Source organism: Bidens hawaiensis, unplaced genomic scaffold (assembly GCF_021521415.1).
Source record: "Bidens hawaiensis isolate Kalapana, Puna unplaced genomic scaffold, B.hawaiensis_p1.1 tig00030503_1, whole genome shotgun sequence".
Taxonomy (NCBI): Eukaryota; Viridiplantae; Streptophyta; class Magnoliopsida; order Asterales; family Asteraceae; genus Bidens; species Bidens hawaiensis.
This window is the reverse complement of record NW_027495082.1, coordinates 119,767-144,459: the sequence shown is the minus strand read 5'-3', so window position 1 is coordinate 144,459 and position 24,693 is coordinate 119,767. Positions and strand designations below refer to the sequence as shown.

At 33.7% G+C, this 24,693-nt stretch overlaps 2 protein-coding genes and 1 pseudogene across 2 annotated transcripts; 2 read left to right on the top strand and 1 right to left on the bottom strand.

Moving 5' to 3' along the window:
* Positions 1-9: 9 nt before the first annotated feature.
* LOC143580510 (proteasome subunit alpha type-1-B-like) lies at positions 10-2,206 on the bottom strand. Its single transcript, XM_077063512.1, has 2 exons — positions 1,835-2,206; positions 10-624 (listed from the first exon to the last, which is right to left on the bottom strand). Exons 1-2 carry the CDS (start codon positions 2,183-2,185, stop codon positions 157-159), a joined length of 819 nt encoding a protein of 272 aa, XP_076919627.1. The 5' UTR covers positions 2,186-2,206; the 3' UTR covers positions 10-156.
* A 13,773-nt stretch (positions 2,207-15,979) lies between these two features.
* LOC143580498 (uncharacterized) lies at positions 15,980-23,293 on the top strand. Its single transcript, XM_077063500.1, has 6 exons — positions 15,980-16,312; positions 17,712-21,663; positions 21,756-21,821; positions 21,907-21,996; positions 22,068-22,244; positions 22,761-23,293. The coding sequence occupies exons 1-6, from the start codon at positions 15,981-15,983 to the stop codon at positions 22,794-22,796; spliced, it is 4,653 nt and encodes a 1,550-aa protein (XP_076919615.1). The 5' UTR covers position 15,980; the 3' UTR covers positions 22,797-23,293.
* Positions 23,014-23,496, top strand: LOC143580505 (large ribosomal subunit protein bL31c pseudogene; annotated as a pseudogene).
* The last annotated feature ends 1,197 nt before the right edge of the window (positions 23,497-24,693 follow it).

The following is a 24,693-nucleotide window of genomic DNA, read 5'->3' as shown; positions in this document are numbered from 1 at the left end:
CTGGTTCATTTAACTTCCATTTAACTGCAAATCAACATACAAGTTTTAACTAAGAGTTCAAAAGGTCCACCATTGAAAACAGAAACTCATTAAAAGAAAACTGCAATTAAAAGACTCTTAGACCAAACAGTAGGATCAACAAAACACCTGCACTCCTCAAATATCCATCGGAGCCGCCGCCTCTGCAGCAGCTCCTCCCTGATCAGGAGCAGCACCACCAGCTTGCTCTGCAGCACTCTCATTTACCGGCGCATCTTCACCTGAAATCTCAAACTCATTAATCAACGCTTGTACAGTTTCTTGGTCCAATATATTGAACGCTTCTCCCACGCCAATAACAGCAACCGTGCACACACTGCTGGTGAGTTTTTCACCTTGCAGAGTCTCTCTTATGGCAAACAATGCATCCTTGACAAGTTCATCTCGAGAAGATTCTGTGAATTTCTCAAACTTCCGTTCCAGATAAGTTTTTGCAGCTTGTGAGCGGGACCCGATGGCAAAGGCTTGATATTCAAAGTAATTGCCACTAGGGCAGTTGTAGTAGAGATGGGCCCCGGATTCATCTAATCCAGCAACTAGTAGTCCCACACCATAAGGTCGTTTCCATGAACGCTGAGTGCAGACCTATCAACATAGATTATTTTAAGAAACAATAATCTCATCTGTTTTTCATAAAAACTATAATACGAGTCAGTTGTGTTTAAAGTTTAAACAATGTCACACAATATATAGATTCAAGTATATATCCATTGCAGTCCACTCCAAAGTCCAAACAGTAACCTTCAACATAATATTCGCATAACTACACTTGCACTCTTACTATCGTCTTTTATGGTATCAAACCACCATCAATCAACAATTCATCTCAAATGCATTTTTCCACAGTTTCCAACTTAAACCACTTCTCCAAATTCAAAATAACGAGCATCAAACACAAGTTTCTACTCTCAAAAGTAAACATAATTATTCTCCCAAAACTTTAAAAGCCAACTATAATTTGCAATAGCAGTATAATTGAAGAACAAATTTCTATCTACTATCAGCATTCTAGGTTTAACATATATCATCAACAACAGTACCTGACCTTTAACAATGATAAAATTATTAACGATGTTATAATGATGAAATCATGTTTTTAGAAATGGCAAAAAAAAAAAAAACCCAACCCGTTTCGACCCGCAACTCATTCCGACCTGTTCTGACCCAAACTCGTTCCAACCCGAACCAAAACAACCCTTTTTTATTTGGCCCGTTCCGACCCAAACCCGTTTCGACCCGAACCAAAACAACTCTTTTTGACCTGTTTCGACCCTAACCCATTCCGACCCGGACCGTTTTAACCTAAAACCGTTCCGACCCGAACCAAAACAACCATTTTTAATTTGACCCGTTTTGGCACTAACCCGTTCCGACCCAAACCAAAACATCCCTTTTATTTTTGACCATTTCGACCATAACCCCTTGTCCTGTTCCGACCCGAAACACATTCCGATTAACCTAACCCTGTTTTAACCCGAAACCGTTCAAACCCGAACCAAAACAACCCTTTTTTATTTGACCCGTATCGACCCTAACCTGACCCATTTTCCAACCTGTTTCGACCCGAAACCTATTCAGACCCGTTCCGACCCGAACCAAAACAGCCCTTTTTACCCGTTTCGACCCAAACCAAAAAAACCCCTTTTTATTAGACCCGTTTCCAGCCTAACCCGTTCCGACCCGTGACCCATTCTGACCCAACCCGACCTATTTGCCAGTCCTTAATAATATTCATAATAACATTAACAATTTCCCAAATTAAACCCTAACAATTCAAAATCACAACTAACATTACCTGAGCTTTATCCGCCAATTGAACAACCAACCGTCCAACAGGAAGCGGAGCCTCATAAGTATACCCATAATTAATACACTCGGACCTCATATACCTCGACAATACACGCCCATCAGCAGTCAACCCAGCAATCGCAACACCAATATGATCATCCACTTTGAATATCTTCCTCTGGTGCGACGACAGCTCAGAATTGGCCTTATTAACGCACGCGAGAACCACGTGAGTGTTGGACCGGAGCCCAATGGCTGCAGATCCTTGCTTCACGGCTTCCATGGCGTACTCCACCTGGAACAGCCGACCCTGTGGCGACCAGGTGGTCACGTCCGTGTCGTATTGGTTTCGGAACATGTTTGGTTTTCAGAGAATTGAATTCAGGTTGAGAGTATGCTTGTGAAACAATTTTAGTGATGGTGTTTTTGATTTATATGTGTGTGTAATGAAGCCCTTGCAAAATAAAGAAGTAAATAAGTAGTCCCTGGATTACTAGTTTATTATAATAATAAACAAGCTGAGTTCGAGCTTGTAAAGTATAAACCAAATTGTAGTTTGTATTCTTATTCGGAGTGTTCATTGGATCGGATAACAGATTATTCGGTTTATTTGGATTTGGACCCTTTCCGAAATCCGATCCGAATTTAATTTGGATCGGATTCGGATAATCTCCGAATAATCCGAAATAAACCAAAAAAGTTTTCCTTACTTTTTGTTCCTAACATTTAATAGTTTATAATCACAATAAACATATAAACCGGAAAATATGAATTACTCTTAACACAAATTTAAAGTTCAAACTTCAAATAATAGTCTAATAAATATACTAACTCGGAAAATACCACTAAAAACATGTTTTTTATTCGGATTAAACAGATATCCGAATAATCTGGATTTTTTAAAAATACAGATTCTAATCCGATCCGAATATCCGAATAAGAATTCGAATCGGTTTATTTAGGTTTCGGTTCGTGTTCCGGTTTTTTTCGGATTTCTTGAACACCCTTGGTTCTTGTGATTTATAAAATGAATGGTTTGTTTCCCTCTGATTGTTGAGTGGTATCATATTGCGTCACTAAGTCTAATTACGTTTAAAGTTATGTCGATTAACGGGGTGGTTTCGTATTTTCACCCATATATGCAAAACCCTACTCACTTCAATAATTCTTACGCACACCGGCAACAATCTGCATCCCCCATGCTTTCACTCCACCGTTGTTGCTGACCATCACCAACATCTCTTCCATGTGACGGCCATTTTCATCTTTGCACATGCTCAAAACCCTTGTACGACTGTCGTGCACCACACCATCATACCCACCGAATTGTTGTTGACCCCCACCGCCAATCGAACACCCACCATTACCACACCCCTCCTCGACCTACTCCCACCACCTTTGTGAATTGTGATAGTGTCGTTGGTCACCACCACATTTGACACACAAACAATGACATGTAAATTTACTCTTACCACACCACACCTTTCGTTTCACTTGTCTGTAGCGTTGAACTTTTGGCCTAACTTGAGATTTGAAATTTGGAAGCATGGAATATGGGATCAAGTACCCGGTGTCGAAGTTTATTGAGGCATAATTATGTCTAACAGTAGAGTTGATCAATATTTGGGCCTTTTGGCGATCAAGCTAGGTTTTTTGTTGATGAATGTTTATCCTTGATCTACTTCACCATTTCTGATCAAGTTTGTATGTAATAAATGGTAACTGTAGCTTGTAATGATTACAAATGGTTTTTAATATAGCATAAGAATTAGAATTTGGTTTAATTTTTTGAATTTAGATGATGATGGACGGATGTACTCAAACTACATTCAATATTTCAATGCAAAGCTTATTGACGCACTTGTGAAATCATGAAAGGGCATTAAGTCTTTTTAGTTGTTTTTTGACGGAAAATAAACAGAGGGACGCAAAACTACAAGGACACAAACAGTTCATTTTTCAAAAAAATGGGCGCAAGTGGTTTTTGCCTCAAACAGTAGGTACGCAAAACGTAATTTACTCTAAATTAAATTACTCGTGAGTGGAGTTTATGATTTAAACTTATAACTGAAAGGAGTTAAGCTTGAGATTGGGTCTCTTGTATGTTAAATGAGTGGAGTAACAAAGATCGAGCTTAAACATATAATGAAGAACTTGATTTTTCACCTCTACTGGTGATAGTTGATTTGTGAAATAGCCTAATATGTAAAGTTAGATTGTAAAACAATTTCCCAAACATGCTCTAGGTGTAGTGATTTTAACATATTTGATGTATGTTAAAGTGGTTATTTCATTGTCACATAGGTAGCAAGTCTTTAACTAACTACAATACTATTTTATTTTGGTGTACTAGTTTTTATTGAAAGCTTAATTTAAATTAATTTTTTTTTCAAATACCTTGTTTCTTTTTATATATAACACAAATCGAGCTACATCTAAATTAAATACAAATGTTTCATTGATTGAAATAGACCTTATCTCTGACATCCCTCACCTAGGTCAAGGCTTGGCGTATGAGGGCTTGCCGCCTCTACTTAGCAATTGCGTAATGATTTTAGCAACCAGGTAGGTACGCTGATGTAAACAGAGATTAGCGCCTTCTTTTCCCTCCACTACACGTAACCTTAGTAAAAAAGTTAGATTTGTCACTTCTACAAGTAATGGTCTTCAATGTGAGTGTGTATATCCACATATGTTACAAAAATTGATCAAGAAACTTTCTCTATAAAATCGACAATGTATATTATTTTTGTCTTGACTACACCCCGTACCTAACATTTCTTAATTTTTTTTTACAAATTTATAAAATAAAAAGGATAATAAACAAATTTCAAAAATACATTCGAGTGGAAGTTGATTTTAAAAAGTATCCAATGCTTTTGATATTATAGTCATATTAATGCCACAACAACAGACAACCCACTTAATGATTATTTATATTTGTACCGGTCAACGAACTCTCAAAAAGTTTTAGAACGAATATCCACTACTAGGAAATATAACAAAGAATCAAAGATTTTACGACACACTTTTTCGTCACAAAGCGTAGGAATCTGCAGTTTACTATTATTTGTTACAGCCAGGGGCACAAATGAGCTGAGCTGTTCGCGAGCTACTCGGGATCGACTCGTTAAAAAGCTCGTTCGAGCCGAGCTTTATCGAGCCCGAGCTCAAGCCTAAAAATAAGCTCATTTAATAAACGAGCCCGAGCCCGAGCTTTAGTTATCAAGCTCGAGCCGGCTCGCGAGCTTAAACGAGTCTGCCATTTATATAATTTTTTTTAAATTATATATTTAATAATTATTAATCAATAAATATAATGTTATGAAAAAATATATAAAAATAACTAAATAATATATTTTCTTTTATACATAAAACTATAATAGAAAAAAATATATAAAATAATTATAATTATATAAAAGAATAATTGATAAATAGTAAACGAGCCGAGCTTGAGCTTCAAAATTCATTCACGAGCCGAGCTCGAGCTTTAAAAATAGAGCTCGAAACGAGCCGAGCTCGAGCTCGAGCTATGTGTAAGTTAAACGAGCTCGAGCCTAGTCGAGCTCGGGCTCGGCTCGGCTCGTTTGCACCCCTGTTTGTTACAAACATTGAAAGGCCTTAAACTAGTTCGTCAAAAAATTTGTCGCATTTTGATGCCATTTTTTACGCTTTTTTTTGAACGACCAATTAAGTAACGTCGGATACTCTGTACGCGGCCCCCATTGGCTAAAGGTAGCCCGAGTCGGCCACGAGTCCGGACGAACAAAGCCCCTAGCGGTCCACCTATTAAGGGATTCCCCGGATAAAACCCGACGCCCACGCCTGCCAAACGGCACGACAGCGAGGGGCCGGTAAAACCGGTTGAGATTATGACTCGAACCCTGGCAAACCAGGGTCATCCCTCATATCTCCCATATAAATTGGTATTATCAATTTAGTAACAGTGAGGTTTTAACCACATACCTCTCACTAGTAAAATGAGTGTTCTACCATTGAGTCACATCTAATTTCTACACATTTCTTACGCCAATTTCTTAATAAACATTATAACAATTAGTATTAATCACATATTGATTGTAACGTATTTGTCACTAAATTATTTTCTTACACCTGCTATGAAATTATTTTCTCGCTCTTGAAAAGTTCTTTGGATAAAAATTATATATTTTGAGGTGATATAATCTAACTATATTATTAAAACAAATGAGTTTAACTTAACATTACCTCCTCTTATTAGTGAATTCTTAAACTTTTCATTGTTATCTACCACTTCTCTATTTTTGATGTGAATAAAAAAACTCTAAAATAAATAAAAATACTAGACAATAAATTCTATTAAATGATTATTGATTATTAATTTTAATCTATGTCATTTATATTATTCCTTTTTCATTATTCATTATAACGTATTGTACCCTAAACCCAAATCAATTATCCCCTCTTTCACGCATTTATCATGTTCTTCCTCGGATCTCTACCCTCATTTCTTTATCCGGCAAATTGACCGTCCACCGTCGATGAAGTTGTTCACCAACGGGACATTTAATCTACAACAATTCGGCCTACCCATGACTGTCATTTAAAGCATCATGTATTATGTTGTGCATTTGATTCACATGAAATTATATATATATATATTGTGATTTCATACACTAATTTCGGTTGCCCACCAGGTGTTCGATCAAATGTCAGTTTGTTATTTTTTATTATTATTGCTTAATGTTTAATTTTTTAATTTATTAATTGATAAATAATGGTTTTAATTTTAGATTTATGAGATTTGACTGATTAAATGCAAGTAAACTTGAAATCTGTAATCAATTGCAAGTAAATTTCTCTATATTAGAAACAAATAAACCATATGATTAATGATTACTTTGATTACGGAATTTTAAAATTATAATCAATTATGATATATACGTGGTATGAATGATTTTAACATAATCATCAAATCAACCATATGATTAAGGATCTAATATTATCATAATGATTCTAATTTTATGGATGGTAATAAATAAAAAATAAAATTCATTATACATGAAACAAATATCATATGGATTCTAAAATTATCATAAATCTACAACTTATATCAATTATGCAATTATTCAATTGATGATTAATTTTATTAACGTTAATAAGTAAAAAATAAATTAGTTACATATTTTTGTACATTACTATCTTTATGTTGTATGCTGAAATATGGTGTAGATTTTAACATATTATTTTTATTTATATTGTAATTATAATATAATAATATAATTTAACAACATTAAATTCAAATATTTCAAAATTCGTAATCAAAGACCTCCTAGTTTTCATCCATATTTCAAGCTAATTTAAAAATCTTTAATTTTATGATTTTTAATTAATTACATTTGTTCATTCCTTCTTTATTCACCTATCCAAAAATTCAAACATCTAATACTTATGTATAAATAGTCTGACCTTCACACGATAATTCTCACACCATCACACCGAAATTAGCAAAAACGAATTTGTTTCTTTGTAAGGTATATAGTTTGGTCGTGCTTATATAATTCATTTTGCTGTTTAGTTGTTCGGTTTAAAGTATAATTGTTCAAAAATTAATAGTTTGTTTATTTTTTTAATTTTTCACCACCAGGAAGATGGATCCAACAAACATTACATTGTTGAACCAGTTGGATGTGCTTAACAACGACTGTGTCCTCAAGGTTCGTATTTTGAAACTATGGCGTCTCAAGGACAATAACAAGCCCGGAGAAGATTGGTCGATAGGATAATTTTTCAAGACGAAATGGTATTGTTACATAAAAATAAATAGCTTAACATAATCCGGACTTTTACTTTTATTCCAAATTACACATTCATTAATTTTAGTATATTATTCACACAATTTTGTACTAATTAATGGATGATGAATGTTATTATATTTATTGGTTAGGTTTTCACCGATTTTGTACTAATAGACATTTATATGTTTTTCTGCTAAAGTTATATTGTTTTCCAGTAAGGTTTACATTTGTTCACATAATTCAAATCGTCCATAATTGGTAATTTATTTGTTATGTGATATTAATATTAATATTTAATTTTATCATTTCAGGTTATTGTCCCCAACTTGATATAATGGATTGAGGATTTGTTGACAAGATGTCTTATTTTTTGTTTAATTTTAATGTATATTTTTGTTATTATTCATGTATTTTTTTTCACAATTCATGTAATTTAATTGATTATTATATAATCCGAAAATAAAATTTAATTGATCAACATGTAATACATTAAATTAGTTGTACTAAGATAATCAATCTTATAATGTTGTTGTTTAAATTCCAATTAAACCACTAATGTCAACGCAATTTAAAATATTATTATATTTTCCAATGTTATCGTATTTAACATTAAATAATACACATTTAATATGACATTTTAGAAACCGATTTTCACCATTCAAATTTGGATGTTCACTATTTATGTGAAGTTTAAAAAAATGTGTTATATAGTTTGACTTTCACTAGCTATTCAAAAACCGAAATTTAACGAATTTGACCATTTCATAAATTTTCAATATTAATGCCTTAAATAAAAAAAATTATTTTTAATAACCATTTCTAAATATTTAAAGTTATTATGATTTTAATGTCAATTTCAACTAAATCTATTAATATATTTATTCCTAAATATCAAAAATAAAATATATAATAGAATGTACATTTATTTAATTCGGTTTTTATATAATACATTTAATTTATGGTTAACGTTCATAACATATTGAAACACTCAAAATTTGAAAACGACATATTTTCATAAATTATGCGGAAGCTTAGTCCCAATAGTTGAAATCGTATTTATGATTTACAAAACGTCATGGAACGAGCAACTTGACCAAAGTTTTTAATATGTCACGTGGTTAATACATAACATGGATTCAAAGCTTACTTCGAACAATAAATCAACATCGTCAGTATGCCACTAAGTTTTCAAAAACATTAAATCCATATTTTCATTGCCTTGAACCGAGCCCTTGACCATATTTGAGAATCTTCCTTACTGAGCTTTACCTAGCACCCAAATCCATCATACACGCTAGTAAGATAAGTATTATAATAACATTATACACGCGGAATATGCTAAAAAAATGTAGAAATATGACTCAGCATAAGCTACGCCGACCTTGGCATAGCTTACGTCGCATGGCGTAATCACCCAACAACCTATGCTGGAATATTCTGTATATAAAAAAAACCCAGGTGGTATAAGCTACACAGCCTATGAGTAGCCTACATCACCACCTTTAATACACTCGAATTCAGCAAGTTTGACCATTTCAAACTCCGTTTACATCTAAACAATTATTAAAGTGTTCCCATATAAGATATGATTTTCAACCCATTTTAAAACAAATGTAAGGTCATATTTAACACATCCACTTTAAACTAGGGCTGTAAACGAGCCGAGCCAGAGTGTGCTCGAGCTCGAGCTCGAAATTAATCGAGCTGGCTCGAGCTCGGCTCATTTTCTTTATCGAGCTGAAAAATCGAGCTCGAGCTCGGCTCGTTTAAAACTCGAGCCGAGCTCGAGCTCGTCGAGCTAGTCTCCTTTAATTTTTTTTTTTATTATTTATTTTTTTATTATATATTTTACAAGTTTTGATATATAAAAGACAAAAAATATAATTTTAACATACATATTATATAACATTTATAAATTAGAGAATTTATAACTTTATATGTTTTATTTTCGTTATTCTTTTTATAAGGTTTTAGGTATTGAGTGACATAATATATGTATAAGTATGATATTATTATATATAGATATTAAAATTTAGAGTTTAATCTAAACGAGCAGACGAGCCGAGCTAACGAGTCGAGCAGAAACCGAGCCACGAGCCGAGCTGGCCCTGGCTCGAGCTCGGCTCGTTTAGAAATCGAGCCGAGCTCATTTAGAATCGAGCTTTTTCGAGCCGAGCTATTTTCGAGCGAGTTTCGAGCGAGCCACGAGCCACGAGTTTTTTGAACGGCCCTACTTTAAACTCACTGACCTGAAGACATGTTAAATTTAATTCATTACTTACATACAACATTCTCACATTTTGGAAACTAAGACAATCACTAAGTTGATCCATTAGATGATAGCACCTGCAATTTTCATTAATATACACTCAAACTAGGATCACTTTTGAAAAGGTGTGTACCTTTTGAAGAGGTGATGGACTCGCTTGCGATCCTCGTTCTCGATGGTCCCGCTACCTAAACGTCATCGTTTAGAATATTAGTCCTCAAATTTCTAAGTTCCAAACCACATTATGGACCATCTCTTAACTTTATATTTTGTATGCACTTTTAAGTTAGGACTATACAATTAGTCAACTATGGAATATATCACTATTGGCAACAAAACTCATTCAGATTCGTTTTAGACTATATCTTTCATATCAACATTTAATATAGTGATAATAATCCATGGCATCTTCATAATTTAATATTTACCCACAAATTGTCTATTTTACTCTTACCTCCTATCTTAAACATGAAATATCACCTTTCCAAAAACGCCCCCAATTTTCTTCATGCGCACCTAATTTCTACTTGTATTAAATCTCAAATTAACAACATACAAACTCATGCAAGCATCATCTACATAGTATCTAAGCTAACAATTGTCATAATTTGTTTAATTTATCAAAACCCATTGGCATGGCTGGAGGTTCAACAATGATGGATAAAAGGGAAGATCATACTTACCAGTCGAAGCAAACTGAAGAGGAACAAGATTAAGAACACATGAAGATAATCCAGTTGAAGTTCTATTGAATTTGAAACCAATTTTCACAGCCTCTTTCTTCTCTTATCGCCCTCCCCACCTGAACACAATCTAGTCTCATTTTATTTTTGATTTTACTACTATTTAACTATAGTAATATAAGCCATGTTTTCATAGCACTCCCTTCTACTTTATAAAGATTACCAAAATGGCCTTTCCTTTTACTTATTTATTTTCAGTGTCATAATATAGACATATTATTATTTAAACTAAGAAAATAGGGATGTTACAACCATTATTTTTATTTTTTATATTTGACACTTTTTTAATTATTTCAAGATTCATACCTTTAGTAAAACCCAAATATTTTCTATAACCGATTAAATACGGAATTTACAAATTAAATACAAACTTTTACAAATTGAATGTCAAAATTAATGTATAAAATAAACCCCATTTTAATATTACAAAAATAAAAAAATCATTTGTTTTTTGAAGTTTATTTATTACAATATAACTGTGCTAAATTTTTTTTTTGAAGTTTACTAATAATTTTTTTTATTCATAAAAGTGAACTCTAGCATTGGATTTAAGAGATCTAACAAAAAAAGTTATTGAATGTTTCTGATACAAAAGTTAAAATAAATTTTTTATTACAATTTGTATATTTATTGATTACAGTTTTTATATAATTATATGTTTTTGTTCATATACAAAACATGTATTTTTTCTTCATTTCAAATTTTATTAACAAACACTACAATTATAATTTGTCAAATTATAGCAATATAATCTATTTGTAGTCGTATCTTAAACTCAGCAAACATTATTTGACTAATTCTCATTGACATTTAAAATATTTTGATACTTTTCAATCTTATAAAAGTTTACATTTTTTTATTTGACAATTTTATAATTATATCTAAATGTCAAGATGCATATGCCTAAAAATAGTATCAATTAACTTCCTGAATTTCTGTACCTTAAGAATTTTTTTATTCCATGATTATTATTAAATTAACTCACTTTCTATTGTTACAATATTTTATAAAATAAAAAACCATTATTGTTAGAGTCAAAAATCAATATTCGTTTTATATCAATAATAATCGTATTACCAAAATTATTGTTATATTAAATACAATTACTTAAAAAATCGATTCGTATTAATTAATAATTTATTTAGTAATTCTTACACTTTTAATTATGGTATCAAAATATATCAATACCTTATTCCTAACTAGAAATAAAAACTATTTGTAACTTTCAATTTATATTCATTTAAATAAAATTATTATAAAGTTTCTTTAATAGTTATCAACCATATTATTATACATCATCTACTAATTTATGTTTTAACTCGTATTTTAATCATTATTTTTATTGTACAATACTTTTTTGACCTAATATAAGTTTTGACTTCAAATCAATTCTTAAGTTGACAAACATTAATTTACATTAAATTTTATATTTTTAAACACCTAAAAATAATGCATAAAATGATTTTAACATAATTGTCAAACAAATAGTGGTTGCTAAAAATAAAATACGTTTTCTCCTTAATTTATACATTTTTCTCCGTAAATAACCATTAGTGAACATGAAATTTTTCTTAGTTTATTCATATTATTCCCATAATGAAAAAACAATTTTTAATTATTTCTATGTTTAAGTTTTAACAAAATTAAATTTCTATTTTCATCACCACTAAATTAGCATGTATGAAATATAGCGAAAAGTTTAATCTCCCGAGTAGATGCAATTTGTCTAAATGGGTAAAACAATACAGCTATAGAGCACACTCTATTAAAACAATATTAGATTATTATTATTATATGTATTCAATAACTATTTAACATAATTTATCCACAAAGGAGTTATAAAAAATAGATGAGAAAGTTTTGCCTAATTTCCTAAATGATATATATTAGGAATCAACTATATGTCAACTATATTTGAATAAAAATTAATATGTTATTGAATATTGATTAAGACTTTATTTTAAAGATTAATTTATTGTAATATTATGAAAGACTAAATTTAGGTTTTAAATTGTCATAACAGTTTGTTTTGTAACTTAAAAACTTAAAATATACTTATAAAAAGAAATGTTTTAGATATTGTTCACCTTTTAACATTGATGTGCAACAAATATTTAAATTGATGTGTATATAAACACGGGTCATATCTTAGAGTAATATACATTACGGTTATTGATTGGTAATAAATGTCTTAGATAAAGTTAATACTTTGAATCAACATTGAGATAGAAGTTTTGTTGAATCAAATTTGTAAAATTGTTTTGTTGATTTAGAGACTAATTTCTTTGTTTGCTTATTATTGTACTTATGATATAAGTTATAAAATATTTTAACTTTTCATTTATCTTTGTTAGTCTTTGTATTTGCTTCAAATAAGTTATGATGTCTTATAATTCATATAAAATTATCTTTTATTTATAAATACAACATTTGCATTTCATTATTTATAAATACAACAACGCCATTATAGGTATATCAGATGATCTTTTGATTGGTAATTCATCCGATCCTATTTCTGATCTTATTGATTTTGTATATCCAGCATTATTGGAAAATTTTAACGATATTTCATATTTTCAAGAAAGGGCCATACTTGCACCTTTAAATGAGTTTATCCAATATATTAATGACAGAATTTTGTCTTTGTTTCCCGGAGAAGAAGTTAAATATCTCAATTCTGATAGTATAGACAAGTCTGATAGTGTTGGTCCTGGTTTCGATCCAGCATTACACTCACCGGATTTTCTAAATGGTTTAAAGATGTATGATATGCCTAATCATAGATTGGTTCTAAAAGTTGGTGTGCCAATAATGTTACTAAGGAATATTGATCAGAAGAACAGTTTATGCAACTGAACCATATTACAAGTAATTAATTTGGGGAGGCGTGTTATCGAAGCAAATGCTATTTCAGGTACTAACATTGGGTTTCGCACGTATATAACTCGTAGTGGTCTAACTCATTCAGATACGAAACTGCAATTTAAATTGAAACGATGACAGTTTCCTGTTGCGGTTTGTTTTGAAATGACCATTAATAAAAGTCAAGGCCAGTCATTTGCAAGAGTTGGCATATACTTGTGAGAACCGGTGTCTACACATGGTTAACTATATGGGCTTTATCACCAATGAAAAGTAGAGACGGTGTTAAAATGCTTCTATTAGACAAGGAAGGTAAAATTATAAATAAAATTAAAATTTGGTTTATAAGGAACTATTTACTAATTTATAATTGTAAAATGGATGTTATTTTAGTTGAATATTATGTTTTTACATGATTTATATATCAGTTGATGTTAAAAACGTGTGAATGTTACATGATTTATATTTTTCCACCCGTGGCGTCCACGGGTCAATAACCTAGTTATCTTAATAAAGAAAAAAGTAAGTTTATATTCATATGGATCATTTTGGGTCATTGGGATGTTGGCGTGGCGCCAACAACACCATTGAAACATCACGTCGCCCCCACCAGGTCACTAGTGACGTGAGAGGAATGACCACCCTAACGTCGGTCATTGGAGCATGACCAATCTGATTTTTTGTTTTTCCTTTTTTTGTTATTTAATAATTTAAATTATAAAAGGAATGATAGAGAATAATGTATAACATGAGTTGAGTGATGGAGTTGAATGAGGGAGGAAAACTGAGGTGGCGCATATATGCAAAATAAGGGGAGCGGCATATAACATATGGCCTAAACAGTAAACAATCATAAAAACAATTAATAACATAATTGCATTTTTTTTATTATGATTTTTAAATCATAATAAAAAAACAATATATGTATTAACAGTTTATTGTGTTATTAATCTCTTTTACATAACTTCTCTTTCATATCATCTCATTGATGTGGTAAGTTTTCATCTAACTCCCAAGGATTTATAATACATCTCTTTCCTTTTTCCTATAACTAGCTTTGATTACAAGCATATCTTAGCTCAAATAGGTTTGAAAGACAATAAGTGTTGTGACACGACACGTGTTTATATTAGTTGAACAAGTTAACTTTTTCGACGATACCTTGCACATAATCAAAACAAATATTTAAGCATGCATGCATGCATGCATATAAACAAAATACATAGACATGCATATATGCATGTACATGTAATTACAATACCAAGAGTTCACAATACTAATATTAACCCTAGAAATATGTGTATTTTGCACCGGTTATAATCAAGAATACCAAAAAAATATCCATAACACGTTCCAATCGCCCTCCCGAAGGGCTATGTGCATTTGAAAGATCTTTCACACTGTGCCCAAACCCAACATTTGTTTCTATATATACATATGCCCAACATGAGAAAAATAAATGCAATAGCTAAATGATGATGAGCTATATATATAAGTCGGCCATTAACTTTGGGTCAGTGGATTGAATTCCCTGAGAATGTTTAAAATGACGGTTCCTGCTCATTGGGAGGTACCAAATAAATGACTACTTGAATCCGGGTTTTGAGCATAAAAATTCCACTAACATGTAAAAAGTGGGCTTAACCCTTTGGGATGTGGTAACACATCTAAGAAATTGTTCCGTCAAACGTTCTCCCCTCTAGATACATGAATAGCGACATAGACTGTTTTAGTATCACAAAAACTTGTCTTTAGGCTAGTGTACTCCAATGCAAAACTTGTTTCTTCTTTCTTTCGTTTATATACCTTATTCAAACAAACGCAACGACTCCATTTTTAATCAGTATTGAACTCATTCTTTTTTCTTTTTACTTGAAAACAAAACATTTACCCCTAGTAATTTTGTAGAGTAATGATAAACATGGGCGAATGAACCCGAAAGAAAATGTGTGGTTGTGGTTTGCACATATATAACAGAGAAGACAATACTATCGAAAAAATTAATTCAAGAGAGACATTGTTGAGAACTTCAAAACAATAAGCCAATAACCATGTTAAATTTCTTATAACACCTTCTACTTTCCTATTTACTCTCTTTACTTCATGTTATCTTTTTTATAAAAATATGTGATTATTACTACTTTAAAGTTAAACCTTTAATAAAAAAATCAATTAGCTTTAAAAGATTCCAACACATGGTTAAAAAATGACCAAAGGGATCCACTTTCCAACAAGTTACATTCCAATCACAAAAAGCTAATCACATTAGATTTGATACTTCATCATCATGTACTACAATCTAATCTTAAAACTCCATAATTACATATATACCCTTGACATTAAATTACATTTATACCCCTGACATTGAGTTTCACCTTCTCTCCCACCTCACTTTGTCCTGTCTCTGCAGAATTCCTTCTGCAAACAAACAAACAAACTTAATAATATTAATAACATTTAATAGATAACGTAAACCAAGTAACGAACCCTAACCTAACAATAATGGAGCCTGTTAATCAGAGAAGGAAGCTTTCAAATGTTAACAGCTTTTCCGGTAAGAACGCCTACGACGGCGTGTTATCCGTCCGGCGGCGGCCGAAGTACGACGGAGCTCCGGCGGTTAGAGTTGAGGAGTACGGTGAGATATTCAGTACTGGTCAAGGCGAGTGTTCTTCGATTCCGGTGCTTGATGTTTCCAGCTTGGAAGAATCATGTGATAGTTTGGATTCGGAAATCTGGAGTAGGAAGCCTGATTACGGGATGATATTTGGTGGATTTCGTGATCAGGATATTGCTATTAGTTATGAAGAATTGGTTGCTCGTGATAACGCTAGGTAATTATAATTAATTGTTTACTGTTTCAGTTACAGTAATGTGGTTGTTTTAGATCTAAATTACTCCAGTCTTGTGCTCACTAGAGTTGGACTTTTTTTTTTTTGGCTCTAAAGTTAATATATCTTAATGAGTTGGACTCATTAAGTACTTTAAATGCTAAGCAGTTAATGCGGAAAAATATAGGATATCGGTCGAGGTCCAGTATTTGAGATATCAGTCAATTTCGTCGATATTACCGGTATCGATATTTTAACTGAGATATCACCGAGATACCACTGATATTGACTGCATAGCTTAAATGTTAAGCCACATGTTTAACCACATTTTCGAGCAAACTCGTTCCTCGAGCATCTACCATGTCATAGAATTTGGGTAGTTTGGGTCAGGGAAGATTGGGTGTTTGCTTAAGACGTAGTTTATCAGTTCAGTTATGGTAGGAATTAGGAAATGCTATATTTGGGTGTACCCGATTAAATGCTTTTACACTATCCTGAGTAGCCTCCGATCCAACTTGCTGTCTGCTCAGAAACCAGAAGAAAAACACGTTTTTGTAGTTCATAGCGTTCTTCAGGATTGCATAAAAAGACGGTTTTTTTTTTTCTTGTTTGGATGATGATGTATATGTATTTGAAACATGATTCCAAACATTGGATTGTTTCTATTTTTGTTCTTGATGAATGATGATGATGATGATGATCAATGTTGAGATTTTGCTGACATATTCCTATTTTTAGGTAGTTTCTAGTTTTCCTTGAGATTCTTTATCTGATTTTTTTGGAATTATTTTTGGAGCATGCTTCTTTTTTGAGTTTTTTTGCATTATGATATCATATTTGTGATTTGGCGTGTGGGTGAGAATTTAATAGGAATCAGTAGGTTTTTGTGTTAGTCATTGATGCATGAACATTATGATATCATATTTGAGTTGGACAACCGTTCCTACAGTAAGGTAAGGTGAGGCGTGTTACGGTAATAAACAGTAGCTAAAACATAAGGACTGTTCTGGCAAACATTCAGAGTATAGGGACAAGAATGCCAACAAGTCCTGAACTTTCATAACTAAAGTCGTTAGCTTAACTGTGTAATTGAGCTACTTAAGCAGGAAGCTTGATTAGTTACACATGGACAGCGTAATATGTTCTAACGCTTCTAATTACCAGTTGTTCCCTAGCATGAACATTTCAATAATTTTTTTAGATATCTTAGGGTTTAAATTTGAAATATCTTATTTTTTTAAACTTACAACGTCATTCAGCGTGGTTAATAACATGAATGAAAACAAGTAATTTCTACAGGTACAGAGATTTAATCATAAATGTAGTCTTACTCTTTCTCATAGTGGTTTTGCCACTGAACTCCAGTTGTTTTAACTTTTTCTGTAAATGATATTGTTTGCAGGGCCTGTGCTCCCTCGTCAGCAAGCCAGAGCTCTCAAGATTTGGGTGATTTGTCTAATCAACCCTTGGATGCCTTGCAGCAGTTTCGTATGGCATATAACAAGATCAGCCAAAGGAATAAAGATGGGTTAGATGGGACAACACAGGTCACACAGTTACCTGCTGTATCTGGATTTACTTGTTTCATCGGCGAGTCAGCATCTCAACCAAAGAAGGAAACCAAAAACAATAAATCTGTAACAAATAATATTCGTCCCAGTTTAAACTCCAGCAAGGGGGAGTTTCCTGAAAAACAAACTTCACAAAGTACTGTTGATTCTAGAAGTAGACATCAAGATGAATCTTTATCAGGTGAGAGAATTGTCAAGACTTTTGAGGCTGATCTCAAAACACATCGTTCCAAAGTATCATCATCATTGCCTGCAGTGTCTCAACCAAATAAGGAAACCACGAGCCAAACATCATCATCATCATCATCATCATCATCATCATCACCTGCAGCGTCTCAACCAAATAAGGAAACCGAGAGCCAAAAATTATCAGCATCACATCCCGCGTCTCAGCCAAATAAGGAAACCAAGAGCCAAAAATCATCAACGCCTGCAGCGTCTCAACCAGATAAGGAAACCAAGAGCCAAAATAAACCATCATTGCCTGCAGCTTCTCAACCAAATATAGACACTGAGAACCAAAAGTCATATATTACAAATAATATTCATCTCAGTGTGAACTCCAGCAAGGGGGATTTTCATGAGAAACAAACTTCACAAAGTACTGTGGAATCTGGAAGTAGATACGGTCTAGATGAATCTTTACCTGGTGATGGAATTTTCAAGACTTTTGAGGTTGATCTCAAATCACATCCTTCCAAAGTATCATCACCACCCGCAGCTTCTCAACCAAAGAAGGAAACCGAAAACCAAAAACCAGTTGTAACTGATAATATTCATCCTAGTGTAAGCACCACCAGCAACGAGGATTTTTATGAGAAACAAACTTCACAAAGTGCTATTGAATTTACAAGTAGATATCAAGATGAATCTTTATCAGGTGATAACATTTTCAAGACTCTTGAGGCTGATCTCAAATCACATACCTCCAAAGTTACATCATCCACTGCAGCTTCTCAACCATATAAAGAAACCAAAAGCCGACAATCGTATGTAACAAGTGTAAACTCCAGCAAGCCGGATTTTCCTGAAAAACAAACTTCACAAAGTACTGTTGATCAAGATGAATCTCTATCAGATGATAGAATTTTCAAGACTTTTGAGTCTGACCTCAAATCAGATCCCACCAAAGTATCATCAGCCACTGCAGCTTCAGAACCAAACAAGGAAACCGAGAGCCAAAAATCATTTGTAACATATAATATTCATCCCAGTGTGAACTCCAGCAAGGGCGGTTTTCATGAGAAACAGACTTCACAAAGTGCTGTCGACTCTATAAATTTGGAGACTTCTGAGGCTGATCTCAAATCGCATACCTCTAAAGTATCATCACCACCTGTAGCTTCTCAACCAAACAAGGAAACCGAGAGCCAAAAATCACATAAAACAAATAATATTCATCCCAGTGAGAACTCCAGCAAGGGGAATTTTCCTGAAAATCAAACTTCACAAAGCAGTGTTGATTCTAGAAGTGCATACAGTCGAGATGAATTCACATCCGATGATAGAAATTTTACGAAATTTCAGGCTGATCTGAGATCACAACCCCCTAAAGTAGCGTCATCACCAGCAATTCCAGCAACTAACTTTGATAATCATAAAGATTATCAGAAGAGAACAGCTACATATGGAGAATCTTCTTCTAATTGCTTTGATGAAGCGCTTGATGTCAATTCTGCAGCAGCTATCTCTGCAGCTGCTTTAAGAAAAGCTATAGAAAAGGCTCAGAAAAGTATACGGATTGCAAAAGAATCAGTCGGAAGAAAGACAGGATTTTCAAGTAGAAGTTTCAAAGATGACTTGAAAGTTAAAGCTATAGACAAAATGAAAGAAAGAGATCATAAACATGAAAGTACAGCATTTTTCTCAGACTTTATGGATGGTGAGAAACTTTTTGGTGCTAAAAAGGTTACAAATGAACTACATGGAAAAATTCCAGAATTAGGTAAGAATTCTGAGATACTAATAAGGTCTCCAGTTGAACTAAGAGAAAACAAGGTAGTTTGCAATTCTAAAGAAGTTGTTGGCAAAACGGAATCGATTGAAAATAATACATGTGAAGGTCCACAGACGGATGTTGAGAAACCCGATGATTTTCTTGTACTTGAAAGCTGTGAAAAGAAACTAGGAGATACTGAATCTAACAACTTAACCATGCATCAAAAGGTGGAAGATAACAAAGAAATACCTGTGAAGTCTGATGAAACTAGTGAAGAATCATTTGGGTTATTTGAAACTAAGAAGCAAGAGAATCTTGAACAAGAACATGATGAACAAGTGGGAAGTGCAACGAATCAAGTTGAAGATGAGAAAGAAGTGAAAGAGGAAGAGGAACAGGAAGAGGAAGAGAAGGAGAGATTGTATGACGTTCATGAGGTGGAAATGATTAAACATGCAGAAACTTATGATTGTAGCATTGAAACAAATGAATTATCTCAAAATGAGGATTATGAGATAAAAGAGAAAGAAAATGACAAGGCAGAAGAAACATGGGAAAAGTTGGATAAGATACAAGTACCAGAAACTTATGAGAAATCATCAATTGATTTTGATGATACAGAAGAAAGTAAGAGTGCGATTGGTGCAAGCCAAATTATAAATGATACAGAAGAAGCCTGCAAAATTGACCAGAACGGCAGTAATGCGGAACCAAGTCAACAGATTGATGATGTCAGCAGGAGCAGCAGTTCAGGTCATGAGTTCCAAGTGGAAGAGACAGAAACAACAGAAAAAGAGAAGACTGAAAACATGTCTTCAAATGAAACAGGAGACAACAAGGAAGAATGCGATGCAAAGTCTGATGATCTGGCAAACTGTGGCTTAGCTGACATGGATTTTGTACAAAACGATTGTAGCATAGAAACATATGACTTGTCTCAAAAAGAGGAATACGTAATCAAAGAGGAAGAAAGTCACAAGGCAGAAGAAACTTATGAGAATCCATCAAGTGATTATAATGATGAAGAAGCAAGTGAGAGTGTGATTGGTGCAAGCAAAATTGTGGATGATACAGAAGAGGCCAGCAAAGTTGACCAAAACAACAACAACGCAGAATCAAGTCAAGAGATTGATGATGTCAGCAACAGCAGCAGTTCAAGTCACGACTTCCTAGTGGAAGACACGGAAGCATTAGACAAAGAGACGATTGACAAAATTTCTTGGGATGAAACAGCAGACAATGAGGATGAATGTGATGCAAATTGCGGTTTAGCTGATGTGGATTTTGTACAAAACAATGTACAATCTGAATCATCTTCAGACACACTACTTGGTATGGAGATAGAAGTTAAAGAACACAAAGAAAGAGAAGAGACTGCTGAGAAAGAAGATAACAACATCCAACAACCTCATGAAGAAATACCTGAAGTTACAACAAAAATGGAAGCAGGTACACAACAAGAACCTGAGAATGCAAGCAGAGAATCCGACCCAAGCAAGACAGAACAGGAGAGAATAAAATTAGCTGTAGATAGAGCAATCCGTGAGGCTCGGGAACGTGCATTTTCTGAAGTTAGACAAAGAGTAATTTCCGAAACTCAAGAAAAGGTCACTAAAGCTTCTTCTGATAAAACTAATGCACAAGCCAAGCTTAAAGCAGAACGAGCTGCAGTAGAGAGAGCCACTGCAGAGGCTAGACAACGGGCTTTAGAAAAAGCAGTTTCTCAGAAGCAAATGTCTGAGCCAAAAGTACAAGTTAAGGAGATTAACCAAACCACAAATGCTGAGTCAGCTTTGAGAAGTAAAGCAAAATTAGAAAAAGATAACAGGATTATGGAACGCGCGGTATGTTTCTACCTTCTCGCCACTTGTCCATAACTCAACTACATCTTAGTCGTCAATATCTTAAACTTGTACTCGAATGTTTTCTTCCACAGGCCAAAGCTCTTGCAGAAAAAGAGATGCGTGATCTGCTTGCTCTTAGAGAACAAGCAGAGAGAAATGTAAAGCATCTTTTGAATCAAATTTATTTACCTGTTGGCGCAATCTTTATGTTCTTTACATTTTAATATTTAACTATAATTGCAGCGGCTAGCAGAGAATCTTGACGCTGATATCAAAAGATGGTCAAATGGTAAAGAAGGGAACTTGCGTGCACTGCTTTCAACTCTGCAATATGTATGTACAAGCTTCTATATCTTCTAAGCTTCAATTTCAGTTGTAATTAATAACTTAATTTTTTTTTCCAGATCCTAGGAGCTGAGAGTGGTTGGCAACCAGTGTCACTGACCGATATCATAACCACTAGCGCGGTCAAGAAAGCTTACCGAAAGGCGACCCTGTGTGTGCATCCCGACAAACTTCAACAAAGGGGTGCAACCATTCAACAGAAGTACATATGTGAAAAGGTTTTTGATCTTCTAAAGGTATGCAATATACAATATATCTCCTAGGGGTGAGCAATAACTGGTTGGTTAACCGAAACCCGACGAAACCAAACCGAAAACCGTTTTGTCGGTTTTTTTTGTACCCTCGGTTAACCAAAATTAACCGAACCTAACCATTCATATTTTCATATATTTCTAGCTCTTAAAACTCCATTTCATGTATATACATCTCAATTTTATGTATATATACCTCCACTTCATGTATGCATTTCTAAACAAACAAAAAAAAAATAGCCGAAAGTTTGGTTTTAGTTATTAACCGAAATTACCCGAATCAAACCGAGAAACAAACCAAATAAACTGAACCGATTAATCGAAAACCAATTGACTAATAAAATAGATTAACAGATGACTTCAATTTCAACTACAGTTTAAGCTAATAACCAAACCAAACCAAACCGTGCACACCCCTAAATTATTTCCTTTCTTTTCTTTGTCCCTTTTTTTTTTTGTAAATTTGATATTAATTAAATTTTCATATGTAATCATCAACAGGCAGCTTGGAACAGATTCAACTCAGAGGAAAGATAACAGCATCAGCAGCCTTGAGCCTTGTTTAATCTTTCCAAGAATCATTTCAAGCTTGCTTAATTTATATATTATAAAAAAACCATTTAAACAAAAAAAACAAGTGGAGGGTAAAAGCGTCTTTTTGGTACCTCCTTTATAAGCCTGTAAAGTTGTATAACCCATCCATTTATTTCATTATCTTCTTCTTCTTCTTCATTCTTCCTCTCACCCACATCACATGGCAATAACCCTATCCAACTCCTTCCTCCATGGAAGCTCTCCTCCAACACTATCCATCAAAAAGGTCTAAACTTTACATCCACAGATCTCCATTTATCAATTATTAAACTAACCCTTTACTTTTCTTTTCTTTCACCAGGTGATCAAACAAATAACTCCAACTCAACCACGGTACACATGCCGGAAGAAGGATATCCACCCGGAATTCTACGACGACGCGAAGGTGTACTGCAGCGGAGAGCACGTGCTGACGACCGGCGGGACTAAGAAGGAGTACGTGGTGGATGTGTGGTCAGGTAACCACCCGTTCTACCTAGGCAGTCGGTCGGCTAACCTTATCGATGCTGACCAGGTTGAGAAGTTTAGGAAGAAGTTCGGTGGAGACGGTGGGTTGGATCAGTTTATGCAGATTCCGACCTTGAAAGGTGAGATTATTATTCCGCCTAAACGGAAAGCACCCGGTAAAGGCAAGAAGAAGTAATAAGTTTTATTAACTAATTAATTGTGGTGGTGTTGTTTAATTTGATTATTATGTGTTTTTGCGTAATTTGTGAATTTGTTGATTAATCTGCCGTTTTGGTTTTTGAAACCATGAGACTTCTGCCTGCACAATATTCATTTCGGCAGCCTCGGGCTGTTATTCGGGTTAATTTTTAGGATTTCCGGGTCGGGTTATTCGGGTTTTTGGCTAGAGAAGGTGACCCGATAAATAACCGATCCATTTAAATTCAGCTGGTAGGGTTCGGTTTATTCAGGTTTCGGTTAGTTCGGGTCGGGTTGTTTAGTTTTCGAGTTTAAATGTAAACCCAAAAAAAAGGTTTTTACCATTTAAGGTTCGGGTCAAGTTCGGTATTCGGATACATTCAAGGTTATAAAAATCGTTGGTCGGGCTGTGGAGTGGGGGACTAGCGATTAATCAGATAGGACTTTAATGTATAATTTCAGTTTTGTATACACACACACACATTTTTATATGTAATTTTCAGTTTTATATACGCACATACACGTTTTGGTTGGAATCTAGAAACCGCTGATTTTGGTCGGAACCTAATCATAAAACGCCTACTAAGTTCGATTAATCATGATTTTAACTGGATTTGACTGTTGACTGATTAATTGACCGACTAGCCCAAAATTAATCAGTGCGGGGGACAAACGATTAGATGGTGTCTTGTCCGGATGTTTACAACGTTGGTTACTGTTAAAAAACATACCCTTATTTCGGCCTCTTTTTGGCAATTCAACACCAGAGTCATCCTCGACTCGACTCAACTCAACTCAATTCATTCATTCATTCATTTATTTTTATCTGTGAGTGTGGTACGTGTGTAAACGAGGCGAGCATGAACCCGGCTTGGCTTATATTGGCGTGTTTTTTACTTACAAAAGCTCGAGCATGACCCCATGAGCCGTTTTTTCAAGATCTAGCTTGGCTTGTGCAGTATATTATTATTAATTAGTTTATATGCATTTACTATTATTTTTATATGTAAAAAAGGCTTGGACGAAACTTAGCTCGGCTCAAATTCATGTGAAGTACCGTAAACGAGCCTAAGCTCGGTTCAAACTCAACATGTAGTGTGAAATTAATACATAGAATAGAAGTCCAATATAGTTGGAATTTAAAAATATACATAAGGCTCGACGAGTATAAACAATCTCCTACAAGGATCAAGCT

Coding starts and splice junctions, on each gene's coding strand:
- LOC143580510 (XM_077063512.1), bottom strand. CDS start 2,185: ATGTTCCGAAACCAATACGACACGGACGTGACCACCTGGTCGCCACAG. Junction 625..1,834: donor AATTGGCGGATAAAGCTCAG/GTAATGTTAGTT, acceptor CTATGTTGATAG/GTCTGCACTCAGCGTTCATG.
- LOC143580498 (XM_077063500.1), top strand. CDS start 15,981: ATGGAGCCTGTTAATCAGAGAAGGAAGCTTTCAAATGTTAACAGCTTT. Junction 21,822..21,906: donor GAGAACAAGCAGAGAGAAAT/GTAAAGCATCTT, acceptor CTATAATTGCAG/CGGCTAGCAGAGAATCTTGA. Junction 22,245..22,760: donor AGGTTTTTGATCTTCTAAAG/GTATGCAATATA, acceptor AATCATCAACAG/GCAGCTTGGAACAGATTCAA.